The sequence below is a fragment of the Hemicordylus capensis genome, chromosome 12 (assembly GCF_027244095.1).
Source record: "Hemicordylus capensis ecotype Gifberg chromosome 12, rHemCap1.1.pri, whole genome shotgun sequence".
Taxonomy (NCBI): Eukaryota; Metazoa; Chordata; class Lepidosauria; order Squamata; family Cordylidae; genus Hemicordylus; species Hemicordylus capensis.
The window spans coordinates 18950353-18969392 of NC_069668.1; the positions used below are offsets into that span (position 1 = coordinate 18950353).

At 52.5% G+C, this 19040-nt stretch overlaps 1 protein-coding gene across 6 annotated transcripts in view; it reads right to left on the bottom strand.

Moving 5' to 3' along the window:
• Nucleotides 1-19040, bottom strand: part of NF1 (neurofibromin 1) — a 167228-nt gene that overhangs the window by 119432 nt on the left and 28756 nt on the right. For 3 of the 6 annotated variants that reach the window (XM_053274597.1, XM_053274600.1, XM_053274595.1), the window contains exons 13-22: nt 16583-16717; nt 16346-16459; nt 15585-15664; nt 7306-7429; nt 5421-5576; nt 3904-4147; nt 2951-3024; nt 2566-2649; nt 2034-2474; nt 1081-1241 (exon numbers count right to left, since the gene is read on the bottom strand). In XM_053274597.1, coding sequence (XP_053130572.1) covers nt 1081-1241; nt 2034-2474; nt 2566-2649; nt 2951-3024; nt 3904-4147; nt 5421-5576; nt 7306-7429; nt 15585-15664; nt 16346-16459; nt 16583-16717 — 1613 coding nt within the window. Of the gene's footprint in view, nt 1-1080; nt 1242-2033; nt 2475-2565; nt 2650-2950; nt 3025-3903; nt 4148-5420; nt 5577-7305; nt 7430-8452; nt 13457-15584; nt 15665-16345; nt 16460-16582; nt 16718-19040 lie in introns of those variants that run through there. The other 3 variants (XM_053274599.1, XM_053274596.1, XM_053274601.1) reach the window with 2 other exon arrangements.

Sequence of the window (19040 nt, forward strand, 5' to 3'; positions counted from 1 at the left end):
CCTCCAGCTCCTTTGGGGGCTACTCAGCACCAGGCCGTCTCCGCGGCCGGGACAGGAATGCACTCCCGGTCAGAATGAGAGCTTCTCCATCTCTGGCCATCTCCATCTTTACAAGGGCCCTTAGGACACACCTGTCTTGTCCGGCTTTTTGTTAACAAGTTAGACTGTTTTTAATTGTTCTTTTTACTCAGTAAAACTGCTTCAATGGTTTGTATTCTGTTTGTATGTCGTCTCTGTTTTTAAGCCATGCACACTGCCTAGGGACACCTACGGTATATCAGGCAGGCTATAAAGACAATCAATGTATAAATCCTGATTTTAACAAGCCCAGGCCCACGTCAGTGAAACGCCTCCTCAACCCCACCTTATTGATTTTATATAAAGGCCTGACTCCAAAGGCCCTAGGCAGTTCACAACAACAGACACAAGAAAAACCAAAGGAAACCAACTGTTAAAAATGCAATTTAAAGCATTCAGAGATGACTATAAAAGCCTGGCTGGGGGAAAAAATGTGTCTTAAGGGCTCTTCTGAAGGCTGGCAAAGATGTTAAACCCCAGGTGTCTACAAGGAGTGCATTCCAGAGCTCAGGAGCCACCACAGAGAAAGCCTGCTCCTCAGTTGCCACCAGACAAGCCAACGGCACATGGAGACGGACCTCTCTCAATGATCTCAATCTCTGGTTGGGCTCATGCAGGAAAAGGTGCTCTCTGAGGTCACGTGGTCCTAAGTCACTTAGGGCTTTAAAGGTAATTATCAGTGCTTTGTATTTTGCCCGGGGAACCTACTGGCAGCCAACGTGGTTGCTTTCAGGCCGGCATGATATGGGACCTCCATGGCCCTCCCCTTCCTCTGTGGTCTCTCTTGTGTCGAATGAGACCGTCAGCCTGGCGGGACAAGGACCTGCTGGCCTTCTAAAGCGCCAAGCACGCCAATGACCTCGGACTGCTCTGGAACCCAAAGCCAGCAGGCGGGGAGTCCGCCCGTGATCAGGTGGCAGCTCTCAGGCAGCCCCAGGCCACGGCCAGAGGGTGGGCCTCGGCAGGTGGATGGGGCAGGCCGTGGGGAGGGGTGTGACTTGCCTGACGAGGTTCAGCATCATCGTCTCAATGCTGGCTTGGCCCAGGTGCTCCGAGCTGGCTTCCGTGTGATTGTCCAGCAGGTTCTTCATGATGGCGATGGTCTGCTCCACAAACTGGGTGTTGGTGTCGTTGAGCAAGACCTGCCAAGGGGCACAGTGGGGCTGCAAGGAGTTGCCTGGAGGGCTAGCAAGGCCCAGCCAGACTCTCTCTGAGAAGCAAAACGAGCCCCCCCCCCCCCCCCGCAAACCCTGCCTGAAGGGCCTCTGGGTCCAGTCAGAGCTCACAGGAAGCGGCCTTCTCCTGAGTCAGACCCTTGGTCCCTCTAGCTCAGCACTGTCTACCCAGACTGGCAGCAGCTTCTCCCAGGTTGCAGGCAGGGGGGTCTCTCTCTCTCTGCCCTGTCTTGGAGATGCCACCAGGGCGGGGATTGGGAACCTTCTGCCTGCTGGCTGCCCTTCTTCGGAGCAGCCCTGGGAACCAGGAGCCCCCACTCTCTGAGCGGAACCTCCACGGGCCTGGCTTGAAGGCATAGGGAACAAACAGCCCCTGGCTAGCTCACTGCCTGGGCAAGAGACTGCCTGGGAGCACCTGTATGGTGCTCACATGTACTCCAAGGCAGACCCTCCTTAGCAGAGGGGACAGTTCATGCTCCCTACCACAAGACCAACCTCTCCTCCCCCAGGCAAATGGCTCCCGATGCACTGGCTTCTCAAGAAACCCGTCCACTCTATAGATTCTGGAGCAGCCGCAGAGGGTGTGCCAGTCCCACTTTCTGCATATCGCTGTTCACGATTCCTGCGTATCGCAGAAATAGGCAACTTCGGCGTATCACCTCCCTGCGTATCACACACGCAGGCACTGGGCATTCAGATGTCATCCGTACCAAGAGGAGGGAAAGGCTGCCCCTGTCTGCACGGGTCTTGCAGGGCAATCCCGCCGCGCCCGGGTCTTACCTGCCCTTGCGAATCAAAGAACTTGCTGATGATGTTCTTGAGCTTGTTGAAGAGCATGGGGTAGAGGGCCGGGCTCAGCTCCAGGCCCACCAGGTCCTTCATGTTCGTGCGGATCTGCAAGCCCACCTTCTCATGGGTGCAGACCATCAGCGACAGCAGCCGGTCCAGGAACTTGCTCACAGGGGTCTCCGCGTTGCTGTCGGCCGACAGCATGGAGACCACGGAGCCCTTGCGCTCGCTCACGGGGCCCATGGGGGGGCTGTAGGTGGCCAAGACGGTGCTGCTGCGGTGCTGCAGGCAGACGCCCCCCAGGGCACACAGGAAGCCCGTCATGTTGATCCACTCCTGCAGGGAGTCCGTGTCGGAGAGGTCGATGGAGCCTCCCCCGCTGACGTGGGACATCCGCCGCTTGACGATCGTCTTGTGGAGGCTCTCCGTCACCTACAAGGGGGAAAGGGGCAGACGGTCACTTCCTACTCAAGGGGGGGCCCAAGCGTAGGGACCTTGGCCCGAGAGGCCGCTGCTGCCACACCTGGCCATCTTCCAGTTTCGTCTTTGGGTAGTTGAGGATCAGTTTCGTCGCCGTCTCCCACTTCAAGTGCGTATCTTCCCAAGCCTGAAGATACAAACCAAGAGAGGCACGGTGAGGCCACGTTGGCTCCGTTTATCAGCCAGATCAAATATTTTACTCATCAGTTGGTTCCTCAAGCTGTGTCGGTACATTACTCATCAGGGCTTTTTTTCCACTCGCCAGGCATCGTTTTTCACTCGCCACAGACTAGTTGACTAGTGGATTTCCTCAGCCCTGGGCAGGGTTGTATGTGTGCCTTTCGGAAGGACAGAAGGCTTGCTACTTGGAAGAAGGCCATGGGATGTCAAGAACAAACACTTTTGTGCTGGGGGAGGGGGGAGCGTACCTCGGTGTTACCTGCCGTCGGATGTTCAATCTGCCTCAGCAACGCCATCACGCGCTTCTGAAGAGCTGCTCTTCCTAAGGGAAGGGAGTGAAGAGCTCAGTGGCGGGGTCAACTGCACCAGGTCATTTTGTTAGGTGGTCAATGGTTCTCCCAAGGAAGCCAACCAGGCCTGCCGGCATTGAGTCACATGCCTTGGGAGAGCCCCGCCTTCTTGGACTCTTCCCTGCAGCGCTCCTGGCTTAGCAGGGCTCCTCCTTCCAGACACCTGGCTTCACCGGCAGACGCCATGCAAGGTCCGTCTTTGGAAATACACACAATCCTGACCAGTCACTTCAAGAAAACAGCCCACTGAATCCTCAGAACTTAACATCGGCTGAGGAAGCGGCTTCGGTCCTTCCTTCCCAAGCCAAGGGTACCCCCTGCCAAGGCCCTCTGGGGCCCAGACTCTTCCCTACCCTGCTCCTGGTGGAAGTATCCAGGCCCTGCCCTGCGAGACCCCCCCTTATCCGATCCAATTCGGATCGGATAAGGGGACTGGATTGGATTGTTATCCCTACCCCAAATTCGACTGGACTGGATTGGCCTCCCCTTATTGACTCCCCTGCAGACAGGAAGGGTAGCAGAGGCTCCCTGGCTGGTTCTCTGGACTCCACACGGGGCTCTCTGGCCTGTTTGCGACTTCTGCTGACCGGCTTGGCCCTTCTGACTCCTGACCCAGCCTGACCTTGGGGTGGGGCTTTGACTCGGCTCCCGCCTAGACCCTCTGGCCTCCGATTGCCTTCCCGCCCTGGCTTGACTCCTGGCTCCTCTTCAGGGCTCCGGACCACAGCCTATTCCCGGCTCTCTCTCAGTTCCAGCATGGGAACTGCCCCTGCAAGCAAGCCTCACTCAAGGGTCTGCTTCTCCGACCACCCCCAGAGAAGGGCACCCCGCTCCGCCCCCTCCCTTCTTACCGGTTGACATCACGTTGCTCACGGATGCAAACTCCATGAAAGTGTTGTAGTTGGGCAGAAAGTTGTGGACGGAGACCTCGTCGCCACACCTGATCTCGGCTTCCTCGCAGAGGTGGCGGAAACAGGACATGGCCACCAGCACCGCCTCCGCGTCGGGGCTCCAGAGGGACATGTACAGGGCCACCTCCAGCTTGGTCTGGGCTTGGCGGCAGATCGGAGTCCCGCTGCAGCCCGCGGCACTTTCCTTGGGAGACAGGGCACGGGCCGGGTTAGGGAAGAGGACTGGGGAAAGGAAATGACCCCAGCGCTCTTCCAAAGACAGCCAAGACGAGGCCTGGTGCTTCGGCATGATCTGCACACCACAAATGCATCCATAAGGACGTCAGAACAGCCCTGCTGGATCAGGCCCAAGGAAGCCCATCTCGTCCAGCCTCCTGCTTCACACAGTGGCCCACCAGATGCTGCTGGGAAGCCCACAGGCATAAGCTACGAGAACGACAAATATTTTTATCCCACTTTTCAACACAAGTTCCCAAAGCAGTTTACATCACTATAAATAAATCAGATGGCTCCCTGTCCCCAAAGGGCTCACAATCTAAAAAAGAAATATAAGACAGACCCCAGCAATAGCCACGGGAGGGATGCTGTGCTGGGGTTGGATAGGGCCAGTTGCTCTCCCGCTGCTCAAGAAAGAGAGTCACCACTTTGAAAAGGTGCCTCTTAGCTCCATGAGCAGGGGACGCATCCAGGCCTCTGTGTAGCCACCTCTAAGCACCACACTAAGCACCATTGCCCTTATATGTGGACATCACAAGATGAGCAGCAAGCAAGAGATACATTCCTGGAGGACAGCTCTATCAAGGGCTTCTAGTCTGGGGGCTACAGGCCACCTCCAGCCTCGGAGGCAAGGCGCCTCTCAATCCCAGTGGCAGGGGAGCCACAGCAGCAGGAGGGAGGGCCTGCCCCATAACGCTTGCCCATGGGCTCCCCAGAGGCATCTGGTGGGGCACAGAGGGGCCCTAAAAACTGACTCATTTGGCCTGGCCTTCCAAGGTTTTCAAATTGTCCTTGAAGATTTTTAATTGGCTTTAAATGGCTCTGAACTGTTTCAAATTTGTTTTTTATATTGTGTTAAGCAGCTTGTTTTTTGTTTTTCTACTTGTGCACCGCCCAGAGCCTTTGGATGAGGCTTTATAAACATGTCATACATCAATAACAAACAAACAAACAAACAGGATGCTGGACTAGATAGGCTTCCTTGGACCTGATCCAGCAGGGCTGTCCTTCTGTTCTTAAGAGGAGAAGGCCGACTACTTTGGGCCTTCTATGCCACCCAATGAGTGGCTGTCGTTCGAGAGATCTCAACGACATCTCAATCTCAAATCTCATCTCAGATCTCAACGACATCCCGAGATCTCAATTCTCAGTTCTCTCTGAGAACTCCTCCCCAGACGGGGCAGCGACCTCCCATCAAGCGGCAGAGTCACGCTCCGTGCCGCCGCGCGGCATTGGCTTACCATGCAGAAGCTCCCCTTGCCCTTCCGAAGCAGCGCTCCTGGGGTGCAGCGTATCAGCTCGTCGTGGTCGAGAGAAATCTGATTGGCTCCACCCCCCGTGACATCACACCCTACCGGATAAAGGGAGAGAAAAGGACAGGAACTCCTATCGGATTGCTACGGAGAGAGGGGAGAAAAAAATAATATGGAAAAAAACATCACCCAACGTTTGCAGGGGAAGAAGCAGGGAAATCAAAGGCAGGGCTGGGGAGAGATGGAGTTATTGGGGCTATGTTCACAAAAGCAGAAAATAAATTTCTTTATGCAGGAACTCTCGGCCCACGGGGTTCTGAACTTTAACACAAAAATATGTACAAGTGCACGGAAGAAGGCTTGCTCTAAGCAAGTGGCTTCTCTTCTGCCGAAATGGGTCGGTGGAACACAAGATCTCTCGCAACCCCTGCTGACCAAGCGAAGAGGCACCTTTTTAAAGTGGTGGTTCTCTTTATTGAGCAGGGGGAGAGCAACTGGCCCTCTCCGTCCCCAGCACAGCATCCCTCCTGTGGCTGTTGCTGGTGGCTGTCTTGTATCTCTCTTTTTAGATGGCAAGCCCTTTGGGGACAGGGAGCCATTTTATTTATCTATTTAATTTATATCTAGGCAAACCGCTTTGGGAACTTTGGTTGAAAAGCGGTATATAAATATTTGCCGTATTCGTAACATCTGAAGCTGCCTTATGTTGAGTCAGACCCTTGGTCCATCCAGCTCAGTACTGTCCATACTAACTGGCAGCATCTCTTCAGGGAAGAAGCAGGGAACTTTCCCAGCCCTACCTGGAGATACCGGGGTGTGGACCTGGGACCTGTAAAGCATGTCTCCCCCCACAGCTTGCAGAATCCAGTAAGTGGATCCAGGCCCCAGGACAACTGGACATCTACCCACTGAGCAGGATGTCGGCATTGGACCTCCACACACAGGCCAACACTTTGCAGGAGAAACTCCGTATTCACGGGGATTCTGTTCTCCGGCGCTACTACTGCCGATACAGAAACCGCGAATATGCAAATGCAGTGGTCAGGTTCCCGGGGGTCGGGAGAATGGCCCCTAAAAGGATTCAGTGGCCCTTTAAATGTGGGAAGAAGTGGCCTAGCATGCTTCATGGTTCCCCAGCAGTCCAGTAGTGCCCTCAAATAGTAAAAGAATGGGCCCAAAATCGCAGGTTTCCCCCCGGGTGTTTTTTTTTTAAGGAGCCATTTCAAGGCTCCAGATCTCACCCCCTATCAGCAGATACACAAGGCTAACCCTTTTAAAGCCCCACACACACCCCACACCCCGGCCGCATATACCAAGATCAGGTGCCAATTCCCCAACAGAGGATACGCAAAAACGCAGATACCGAGTCCGCAATTAACGAGGCTCTCCTGAACTGTCATTTCCCAGATCCTGGAATTGTTCAGCAACCAGATTATGCAGGCCAATTAGCTGTGCAAAGGTTACACCCAGTGCGTGGAGACCCAAGGGGCAGGAAGTAGGACATGTGGGCATGGATGCCACAAATCTGCTCCCTAGCAACCCATGTGGGCCATGTACAGCTAGAACTCATCCAAACGGCCCCTCAGCCGTTTGAGCTGAGACCGAAAAACACTGGAAAGTGGTGGTGGGTGAGGGGGAAAGCTGTGCAATTCCCCTGGCACCCAAAAGGGCATTCTTCCACTGGCACCCAAAAGGGGCCTGGTCACTATGTTGACAAGACCTCTATGTTGCATTTTCACATTCTTTGCCAAGCAGGAACGCTCCTGTGGCTGGAGCTAGTTGGATTGCTTCTCTCCAGTCTACTGAGGACAGGAACCAGCCAGAAGTGGCCAGGCCTGTCTGGAAGGTTTGGGGGTTACCCACAGCCACTTACTTTATTCTTCTGGAGAAATTTGTTCCTGCAGATCAAGATCTCTCGCAACCACTTGAGGATTTCTGTGCTGCTGAGGATCTGGTTGCTTGTCAGTCGCTTGCAAATACAGAACAGCATTTGCGAGCTGCAGGAAGAAGAAACAACAGAAACGGCTTTCCCATACACTTATTGATCGGTTGAATTTCTATACCACCTAATATAGAAATCTCTAGGCAGTGTACAGATTAAACCATAATATAAAATATAAAACATTTCAAATTCAAACACAAAAAAGATAAAGAGCACAACAGCTAAAAACACACTCAAGTTTAAAATTTGACTGAGTTTTAAAATTGCTTTGTATTTTGTATTTGCTTCCCCCACCCCGCCCAAAATTGGTCTGTTATGATTTAATGTGTTGTGTATTTGAGTTTCATCTTTTAACATGGAGGAGAGGTCTCTATCAACGGCTGCTAGCTGGAGGGCTACAGGCCACCTCCAGCCTCCAAGGCAGGATGCCTCTGAGCACCAGTTGCAGGGGAGCAGCAGCAGCAGGAGAGAGGGCATGCCCCTTTCAGCTCTTGCCTGCGGGCTTCCCAGTGGCATCTGGTGGGCCACTGTGGGAAACGGGAGGCTGGACAGGATGAGCCTGATTCAACAGGGCTCTTCTTCTGTTAGCCGCCCAGAGAACAATTTGTTATGGGGCGGCTAACAAATAAAGTTGTTTTTTTATTATTATTATTATTCACAGACAGACAGGTGTTACTGACTGGTTTGTTTTATCCAGACATCGAGTCCTTCCCAAGGACCTGGGATGGCTGGATTTTATTGTCAATGGTTATAGATATCGTCGCAAAATATAGGCTGTTCCCAGTAAAGCTGCTTTTTGTAATTGGCTGATGGTGATTTCTGTGGCCCCGATGGTGTTGAGGTACTCTTCAAGGTCTTCTGGAACTGCACCCAGGGCGCCAATTACCACTGGGATTATTTTTGTATTATTATTATTATTATTATTATTATTATTATTATTATTATTATTATTATTATTATTTAGAAGAAAACAAATGTTGCAGGAAGCCATGTTAGCCCAACATATGGGTCCCTTGTGAGGCAGAGAGCAGGAGGCCGAAAAGAACATGTTCTGCTAGATAGGTACATTGGTACTCACCGTGAAGGTGTCTTCTGGCTGGTGTAGAAGAGGTCACCCAAGCTTGGGATTACATCCCCCCACATGCTCCAAAAGGCAGGAAGTAGTCATACTTGAAGATCCTTAACCCAGTGCATGTGGGCGGATCTCCTCAGTGCTTAAAACAGCTCAAGCTACGGAATGAAAACCACAGAACACAACAGAGAATATACAACAATATACAAACAATAATGCAGAGAAAGACAGAAAAACGGTCCCCCTACAACCAGATCATCAGCTCCAGCCTAACACAACCCGGGTGGGCCTTGGGTGACCTCTTCTACACCAGCCAGAAGACACCTTCACGGTGAGTACCAATGTACCTTTCTCGGCTGGTGTAGGAGGTCACCCAAGCTTGGGACATACCACAGCACCAACCACGGGAGGGAAATACCCAAGCTGGAGCTACTGACCCGGAAGGACCTGTTGCAGGACCCTCCGACCAAATGCTGCTCTGGCAGCTTCATGTTCATCCAACTTGTAATGCCTTGAAAATGTAAAAGGCGACGACCAAGTAGCCGCCTTGCAAATCTCTTCATGGGACACCGGTGAAGATAACACAGTGGAAGTGGCTGCCGATGTAGTTGAGTGCTCCGTAATCTGACCAGGCACCGAAAGTTTCTGGGCTTCATACAACATCGTAATGCATGAATGAACCCATCGAGCAATAATGGCTGAAGAGACCTTGCATCCGATCTTAGAAGCCTTAAAGGCCACAAAAAGAGCATCTGACTTATGAAAAGCCTGCATCCGGTTGCACTCCTTCTCTGCAGGGTGACGAGCATCCGGACAAAAAGAAGGTAATTAAATGACCGCCTCACGATTAAACTGAGACTTTACCTTAGGGATAAACGAAGGATCCGGGATAAGTCTCACAGAGTCCTTAGAGAAATTACACAAATTACTCTGAACTGACAGAGCCTGCGATTCAGAAACCCTCCTGGCTGATGTTACAGCTACTAAAAAGGCCACCTTCCAGGACAGCATCTGCAATGATACAGATCAAAGTGGTTCAAATGGCGGAAACTGCAGACCCCACAACACAATATGCAAATCCCATGACGGAAAACGATGGCAGACCAGAGGAGACAACAAAGCTGCCCCCCTCAAGAACTTGCGTAGAAGAGGGTGCCACGCCTGAACAAACGCTGATGAGGAAACAACATCTGGATCAAGCACGCCGCCTGGTGCTTAAGCGTGTTGGGTTTCAGACCAAGCGTAAGGCCATCCTGAAGAAAACCTAGTAATCCCCTCGACCTGCACTTGTCCAGCTGCAGGGAGAGCTTTGCCGTCCAGTGCAGAAAACTACGCCAAGTCGATTGGTAAATCTTGTTGGCTGAACACTTTCTAGATGCAAGGATGGTAAATCGGACCTTGACACAGCAGTACTGGATGGTCTGGCAAACTGAGTGGATGACCTACGGTCAAGTCGACGATCTCGGAAAACCAAGGCCCTCTGGGCCAAAAAGACGCAATCAATATCAGGGATGCCCGGAAACCCCGCAGCTTCCTGAGGCAACGGGAGAGCAGCGGCACTGGAGGAAATGCATTCAGCAGACACGGAGGTCATGGCACCGATAGCGTATCCGTCTCTTCTGCCCCCAACATCGGGAAACGTGAGTAAAACCTCTGAATCTTGGCATTCTGAGGATATGCAAACAGGTCTATCTGGGGACACCCCAGCTGCTCTGTCAGCCACCTAAATACTCGAGGGTGCAGGCCCCATTCTGCCGGCTGGATCTCCTGCCGTCTTAGCCAATCTGCCCAAACATTGGAAATTCTGTTTACATGATGGTCCAGAATGGATATTAAGTTGTTCTGTACACATTAAGATATTCCTTCCCTTCACCAAGGGCGTGAAGGCTCTTAGGGCCAGAAAGACAGCCCACAGCTCGAGCCAGTTTATGCTATGGAGCAACTCTTCCACCGACCAAAGCCCCTGGGCAGAACTGTTCCAACAGTGAGCCCCCCAGCCCGATAGACTGGTGTCCGTCGTGACCATCACTCTCTCGGGTTCTATGAACAGCTTGCCCTTGTCTAGGTTCCCCGGGCCGTCCAACGAATCGACTCGCGAAGAGACACCTAGAGAGGAATGTTCTTGTCACGTTTGAGGGCAATCCTGTGCTGGTAAAGGAGGAAACCCCACTGTAACTGGCGTAGATGAAAACCTCGCCCAAGGCACCGAGACCATAGCCGCCACCATGAGACCCAACAAACTTGCTAGATTGAGAAGGCTGGCCCACAGTCTCGAAGCAATCACACGAGCCAGTGACGTTAAGACCTCCATCCGATCCTGTGGCAGAAACAGTTTGCCTACTGAGGTGTCCATTACCATGCCCAAATGACGAAGGCTCTGTGTGGGCATCAGGTGACTCTTGCCCACATTTATCAGAAACCCATGCGCACGTAACACAGACATTGTTCTGGACAGAGCCGACTGAACTGCCCCTTCTTGAGCAAGTTGTCGAGGTAACAATACAGGTGGACCCCCTCAGTGCATAAAGTGGCCACTAGCAGACTAGAACCTTCATAAAAACTCGGGTGGCTGATGAGAGACCAAAAGGAAGGGCTCTGTACTGATAATGCCTCCCCATGTAGCAGAAGTGGAGTATATGTTGACTGCGTGGATGAATGGGGATGTGTAAATAGGCCTCCTGGAGATCTATTGAAGTCATGTAGTCCCCCATCTGCAATGCCTCTGAGATGGTACAAAGGGTTTCCATCCTGAACCTCCTTTTTATCACAAAACGGTTGGCTGGGCGTAGGTTGAGAACTGCCCTGGCCGATCCGTCCTTTTTTGGCACCTTAAAATCACAGAATAGATGCCCTTGCCTCTCTGAAGAGGTGGGACCTCCTCTATGGCCCCTATAGCCACCAGATACTGAATGGCCATGGACAACCCCTTGTGCTTTTCCGGTTTCCCAGATCTAGGGGTAAGGAGGAATCTGTTTCCTGGGGGGCTGGCCAGCTCCACTTCGTACCCGTGTAGGCTAATGGAAAGAACCCACCTGTCGATGGATTCTTTCCAAAACAGTCCAAATGGCAGACCCCCACTTTGCCTGAGTGGGAGTCAGGACTGCTGCTTGGGGGCCCCGCTGCTGGTTTCCGAGAGACTGATGGTTCTGCTGAGTGAACCCTTGCCTGCCTTGGCCTCTGGATCTGTTCCACTGCGATCGAAAAGGCCTAAAAGGCTCCCTCTGACAAACTGAGGTCTAAACGCCCTGAAGGTTTGCATCGGTCTATGATTAAAACTCTTGTCCTTCTTCCTAGGAGCTGATGGCAGAGCCCTGCGGTTATCCTTAGTTTCAATGAGGACCTCTTTCAGGGCCTCATTCCCAATTAGCTTTTCCCCCAGCATAGGGAACAGCAGCTAATTTAGCCCTAGACGTATTATCAACTTCCAAAATTTTAGCCATATGTTGCGTCTTGCCAGGACACCTGCACTGACCGCACGTGCCGAGAACTGAACACTGTCCAGAGTAGCATCTGCTGAAAAGGCAGCCGCCCTCTGCAGACGAAGTAGCTTATGCCACATCTTAGACTGATTAGTGGGAGGGTCATTGGGTAACTTGCCAACCCACAAGACCGATGCTCTAGACACCAAGGACACAGTGGTGTCAGCTCTGATGGCCACTGCTCAAGCCTCGTGGGCCCTGCGCAGTGCAGATTCTGCTTTTCTGTTTTCTGGCTCCTTAGAAGAGGAGTCCCCATCCTTGGGTACCACTGTGCTACTAAGTAGGGCCCTGAAGTGAGCAACCGTAAGTGGCACCTTCAGCAAGTCCAGAGTCTCCTCCTCAAAGTTGTACAATTTGCTAGCCAATGTCAACATACGCTTTGGGAGTCGCAATAGCTGCCCATTCCTCCTTGATGGTCTTAGTAAAGCCCTCAGGTATCACTGATTTAATCTGTGGTACCTTAGCCTTAGGCAGCACCAAGGAGCCCTTGGACACAGGAGAGATCTGTTCCTCTGTAACTGGCTACAGATCAAGCGCAGCAATAGCCTGGTTAATTAGTGGCTGAAAATCCACCATAAGAGAGAGCCTCTGACTGTGTAAGTTTGCAGCAGAGTCCTCAATCATCTCCCCCTCTTCCGAGGAGGAGGGCCCCTTGTCTGGGTTGCCCAGCAATGTCTCTGACCCACTGACCCTGGGTCACAATAGATCTGGGGAGTCCTCTCCAGACACATCTGAAGACCTCCCCCTACGCAAGGGCACAGAGTCCTGGCGTATAGCCACCCTGGGCTGCTTAGCGGGCACCGTCTCCTCCTGAGAGTCTGAGGGCGACACATGGATCACAGCCTGCCTTGCAATGCCTTGCAGGCTTCCGCGCTTTAAGTGCCGCTGCCAGTGAGACCTGAACGGCCTCCTGAATCCAGCCCTTTGCAGTGGCAGCATCAGGGGGAACCCCCACATTCCCTGTAGGAGTAGGCCCTGAGGGAGGGGCCACATAGGGGGCATCTGCACTCACCTCCTCCCCCCCGAGCAAGTCCCGATCTTACCGGGGGGAGCTGTTCATGGCCTTCTGGGTGCTCCGACGCCCCATCCACGGGCTCAGCACCGCCTGCCTCATCATCCTGCACGTCTTCCCCGTCTGATTCCGACAGGCTCTGGGGCGGCCACTCCTGCTGACGTTCCTTTCAGCGTGGCCCCAATACTCGCTGAGGCAGTCCTCCTCCTGCACGCCCAACTGCTAGGGAAAGGAGTTGGGGGGGGGGCGAGGCCAAACATCACAGGCTTACCTTGCTCGCGCTGCCAGGCGAAAGCTCTCTCACCAACGGGGCCTCCTTGTAGGGAAGCCTCCGATTCTGGTGCCGCCACTTGTGTCCTGCTACGGTGGATTGCTGGTGGCATGAATTGCGCCCAGTCTCCTCACCGGTATCTGGCCACCAACGGGGCCTCCTTGTCAGGAAGCCTCCGATTCTGGTGCCGCCACCTGCGTCCTGCTTCGGTGGATTGCTGGTGGCATGGATTGCGCCCAGTCTCCTCACCGGTATCTGGCCACCAACGGGGCCTCCTTGTCAGGAAGCCTCCGATTCTGGTGCTGCCACCTGCGTCCTGCTTCGGTGGATTGCTGGTGGCATGGATTGCGCCCAGTCTCCTCACCGGTATCTGGCCACCAACGGGGCCTCCTTGTCAGGAGGCCTCTGATTCTGGTGCCGCCACCTGCGTCCTGCTTCGGTGGATTGCTGGTGGCATGGATTGCGCCCAGTCTCCTCACCGGTATCTGGCCACCAACGGGGCCTCCTTGTCAGGAAGCCTCCGATTCTGGTGCCGCCACCTGCGTCCTGCTTCGGTGGATTGCTGGTGGCATGGATTGCGCCCAGTCTCCTCACCGGTATCTGGCCACCAACGGGGCCTCCTTGTCAGGAAGCCTCCGATTCTGGTGCCGCCACCTGCGTCCTGCTTCGGTGGATTGCTGGTGGCATGGATTGCGCCCAGTCTCCTCACCGGTATCTGGCCACCAACGGGGCCTCCTTGTCAGGAAGCCTCCGATTCTGGTGCCGCCACCTGCGTCCTGCTTCGGTGGATTGCTGGTGGCATGGATTGCGCCCAGTCTCCTCACCGGTATCTGGCCACCAACGGGGCCTCCTTGTCAGGAAGCCTCCGATTCTGGTGCCGCCACCTGCGTCCTGCTTCGGTGGATTGCTGGTGGCATGGATTGCGCCCAGTCTCCTCACCGGTATCTGGCCACCAACGGGGCCTCCTTGTCAGGAAGCCTCCGATTCTGGTGCCGCCACCTGCGTCCTGCTTCGGTGGATTGCTGGTGGCATGGATTGCGCCCAGTCTCCTCACCGGTATCTGGCCACCAACGGGGCCTCCTTGTCAGGAAGCCTCCGATTCTGGTGCCGCCACCTGCGTCCTGCTTCGGTGGATTGCTGGTGGCATGAATTGCGCCCAGTCTCCTCACCGGTATCTGGCCACCAACGGGGCCTCCTTGTCAGGAAGCCTCCGATTCTGGTGCCGCCACCTGCGTCCTGCTTCGGTGGATTGCTGGTGGCATGGATTGCGCCCAGTCTCCTCACCGGTATCTGGCCACCAACGGGGCCTCCTTGTCAGGAAGCCTCCGATTCTGGTGCCGCCACCTGCGTCCTGCTTCGGTGGATTGCTGGTGGCATGGATTGCGCCCAGTCTCCTCACCGGTATCTGGCCACCAACGGGGCCTCCTTGTCAGGAAGCCTCCGATTCTGGTGCCGCCACCTGCGTCCTGCTTCGGTGGATTGCTGGTGGCATGAATTGCGCCCAGTCTCCTCACCGGTATCTGGCAACAGAGAGGACCGCTGTGGCCTACAGGCGCCAGCAAGGTCATCTGATACATCTGCCATTTTCCTTACAGGATTTGCGCAGTCCCGAGTTTTTGGCGGGAACAGGCGCTGATGGGCGGATCTCTCCCTAATAGCCAGGAGTCCGAAGGTCTTTTTAGTGGACATCGGCCAAAAGGTCGGCAAGAGGTGAGGAGAGGTAACAAATAACAGAAAGGACAGTAGAAGAACAGATATGAACTTTTTTTTTTTTTTAATTTAAAATTATTATTATTATTATTTTTCTTTAGTAACTAGAGAGAACTAATAGTAGTAGAATACCAGGTGAAGAATAGATTGGAAATAGTCAAAAACAATAGGAATATAAGCAGAAGAAAAGAAGAGGCCTAGTTAACTAGGCCAAAGCCTGCGAGCTGTAATGCGAGCCTTCTGGAGCAAAGGCAGGAAGTAGAACTGAGGAGATCCGCCCACATGCACTGGGTTAAGGATCTTCAAGTATGACTACTTCCTGCCTTTTGGAGCATGTGGGGGGGATGTAATCCCAAGCTTGGGTGACCTCCTACACCAGCCGAGAACTATGGAGATTCGTTTTGGACATTAATGTTGGGGATGCACTAGGGACAGACATGTGGCCAACTGGCAGGGCGGGGTGTGGAGGGGGATGGACGGACCCAAGGTCTGCTACTGGTTTCATTTTCTACTGATCTCTTTGTTCTTGCTTTTATTGCATTTTGTTGTTGCTAACTGCTTTGTTGGCAGAGACACAGTAAACAGATGGCCGTCTAACTCTTAGTCACATCGCCAATGACCCAGCCAATTCTACCAAGGAAGAAAAAGGGCAGGGGGGGTCCTTACCTGATCTCCCAGAATGTTTCAGTGGGTGCATCTGGATTCCACAAGTCAATGCTGTCTAACTGGTGAAGCACGAGTAAGGCCTGATCACACCAAACAAAGCAAACAAAAGGGCAAAACCTCTTAATTAGGGGCCCTTGTGATATTTCCATGCATAGAGAGCAAGGAATGGGTCAAGGAGAGCTGGCCTTGTGGCGGCAGGCAAGCATGGTCCCCTTTGCTAAGCAGGGCCCACCCTGGTTTGCATCTGGGATGGGAGACTACATGGGGGCCGCTCTGGGAAGAGCACCCACACGCTTGCATGCAGAAGGTTCCGAGTTCTCTCCCTGGCAGCATCTCCAAGATAGGGCTGAGAGAGACTCCTGCCTGCAGCCTTGGAGAAGCCGCTGCCAGTCCATGCAGACAACACTGAGCTCGATGGGCCAAGGGTCTGACTCGGTATATGGCAGCTTCCTATGTTCCCTGTTTCTTTTTTAGGTCGTGAGCCCTTTGCAGACAGGGAGCCATTTTAATTTATTGATTTATATCCCTGCAAACAGCTTTGGGAACTTTGAGGAGTGGGATATATTCATCGTATTTGCATCACCTTCTGAGCTAGACTTGGATCGGGGTCTGCTCCAGAGAAGGGCTTACAAAACTGACCACGGCACGAAGACCTGGCTTTACAAGAGCCGTGATCTCAGGAGCACCTTCTGACTTGCACTTCCCCACCCACCTCAATGCCAAGACGGGCTCCAGCGGACGCGCTACGTGACAGCCCTTACCTCCATGGCTTCTTGTGCGATTTCCGGCATGCTGGACTGTGGCACCAGCTGGACGAGGCCCGTGATGAGCTCAGCCGTGCTGCCCTGGGTCTCGGGTCCCTGTTTCCGGGGATTCTGCAGGTGGAGATGGGGACATGTCAGTGGGCATTTCTAACGGGGGACTGGCAGACCTTGCCAAAAGAAAGGTTACAAGGCTACGGCTAACGTGTGGACTCCTTAAAAAGGACTTTGACTTACACAGAGCAAGAGTTTGGGGTCAGCATGGATCAGTTTCACCATGGACAGCAGCAAGACCTTATAACTCCGGGTTTCAATGTCCGTCGGCTTCTCTTTAAACTTAAGGCTCGTCATTTTCTCTTTAAACGTAAGACTCTAAGGAGGAAAAGGCCACAACATCAGCTTCTACTCCGAAATCCACAACCCGAACACTTCCACAATCCACATTCCGTGGCATATCCTGGACGCTCTGCCTAAATACAGACTGCACCATGCTTCTTACTGTTTCGCTGTCTCTATATTATAATTTAATTTCAATTTTTAAAACGATATTAAAATATTTATCATCCGCCCCTCCAGTACACTGCTGCTCGGGGCAGCTCACAACATTAATAAAAATCGATACAATATAAAGTAAGGCTAGTCAAGTTGACCAAATTAAGTTAAATTAATAAAATCAAGTTAAGCAAGTTAGGAGACCAGGCTAAAACCACAAGTAAAATAGTTTTGGTTTTTTTAAAAAAAACATTTCAAATTAAATGTTTTTTAAGCTATTATATGGCAAGAGCAAGTCACTGTGGAGTTCCAGTGTCTGAGCCCGTGTACTACATACTTGAGTTTCTCTTTCACAACAACCCTGTGAGGTAGGTTAGGCTGAGAGAGAAGTGACTGGCCCAGAGTCACCCAGCTAGTTTTATGGCTGAATGGGGATTTGAACTCGGGTCTCCCCGGTCCTAGTCCAGCATTCTAGGCCACCCCAGTGGACACCTCTGGAACCAATCAAGACCTCATCAATGCCCAAGACAGCTGGAGCCTCTGGTTGCTGGTGGGCGCCAGGCCTCTCCGTGGCCAGGCCAGGCACGAGCCGAGCCTTCCCTGGGACCTTGGGCAACGGCATAAGAGGGGCCTTGTGGCAGTTTTGGCCCTGGGAAGACCCTTCCTTGTTGGAGCACGAGCCAAAATGTGACCGTCCCCACATTCCATGGCATTATAACATACACTGGTTTTTTTTCCAATCACCCTTCCTAACGATCCCTAGCATGGAATTGGCCTTTTTCACAGCTGCCACGCACTGAGTCAACAGTTTCAATGAGTTGTCCACCATGACTCCAAGATCTCGCTGGTCAGTCACCGACAGCTCAGATCCCATCAGTGTTGGGATATTTTGCCCCAATGGGCATCACTTCACACTTCCTTACACTGAACTGTGTTTGCCTTTTTGCTACCCACTTCAGAAAGATCCTTTTGGAGCTCCCTCGCAATCTCTTTTGGATTTCACCAGCCTAAACAGTTTAGTGTCATCTGCAAACTGGGTCACCTCACTGCTCACCCTGATTTCTAGGTCGTTTATGGACAAGTTAAAATACACCAGTCCCTAGTACAGATCTCTGGGAGGTCTCCACTTCTTACTTCTCTCCATTGTACAAATTGCCCATTAATTCTACCCTCTGTTTCTTGTCCTTCAACCGGTAATCAATCCATGAATCAACGCGCCCCCTAATCCCATGACTGCCAAATTTACTCAACAGCCTTTGATGAGGAGTTTTGTCAAAGGCCATTTGGAAGTTCAGGTATACTGTACCAACTGAATCACCACATACTTGCTGACACATTCAAAATGTTAGTGAGGCAAGACCCACCTTGGCAGAAGCCATGCTGATTCTCCTTCAGCAGGGCCTGTTCTTCTATATACTTAACCATTTTATCCTTAATTATGCCTTCCATCTGTCTACCTATTAAGGTAACTGGCCTGGAATTAAATTCCCTGGCTTCTCCCTTGATTCCTTTTTGAAGATTGGTGTTCCATTGACTGCTTTCTAGCCCTTTGTCACCCCTCTTCAGTCTCACTCCCCTAAAAAACTAAATCCAGGCTCTGAATTCAGTACAGGAGGACCTCGATATTTGCGGGGGTTCCGTTCCATGGTACAACTGTGGATGTGAATACAGAAACTGCAAATACTGAGGCATCAGGTCAATGGGGAATTGGGGGTTAGGTTCCTGGTTGGGGGGAAACGACTTTAAAACATCGGATTTCGGGGGGGGGATGCAGGGGGAAACAGTCTACCATCTTAGCTGCTCCCCCTGAGTCGCTCTGTGCCCCCAAATACCTCCAAATCAGTCAAAAAATGCAGTTTTTTCCATAGTTGTTTTTTAAACGAGCCATTTTGAGAGTCTGAAACACAAGGCAGTGGCCAGAAACGACCTCTGCTGTCACTTCAGGACACCCCCAACCCACAGTCAACAGGTCCCCCCCTCCTTTCCCCCCCACATATGCAGAGGTTGGGTGTCTTTTACCTGACCACGGATACACAGATCTGCGGCTATCGAGGTCCTCCTGTAACTGTTCTGTGTCCTTTGCCATGAAGACAGCTGGAAAGAATTCATTCAGCCTCTCTGCCGTCTCCATATCTTCTTCAATCATCCTTTTCACTTCCTTGCCATCTGATGGTCCAACTGCCTCTCTGGCAGGAGATTTTAC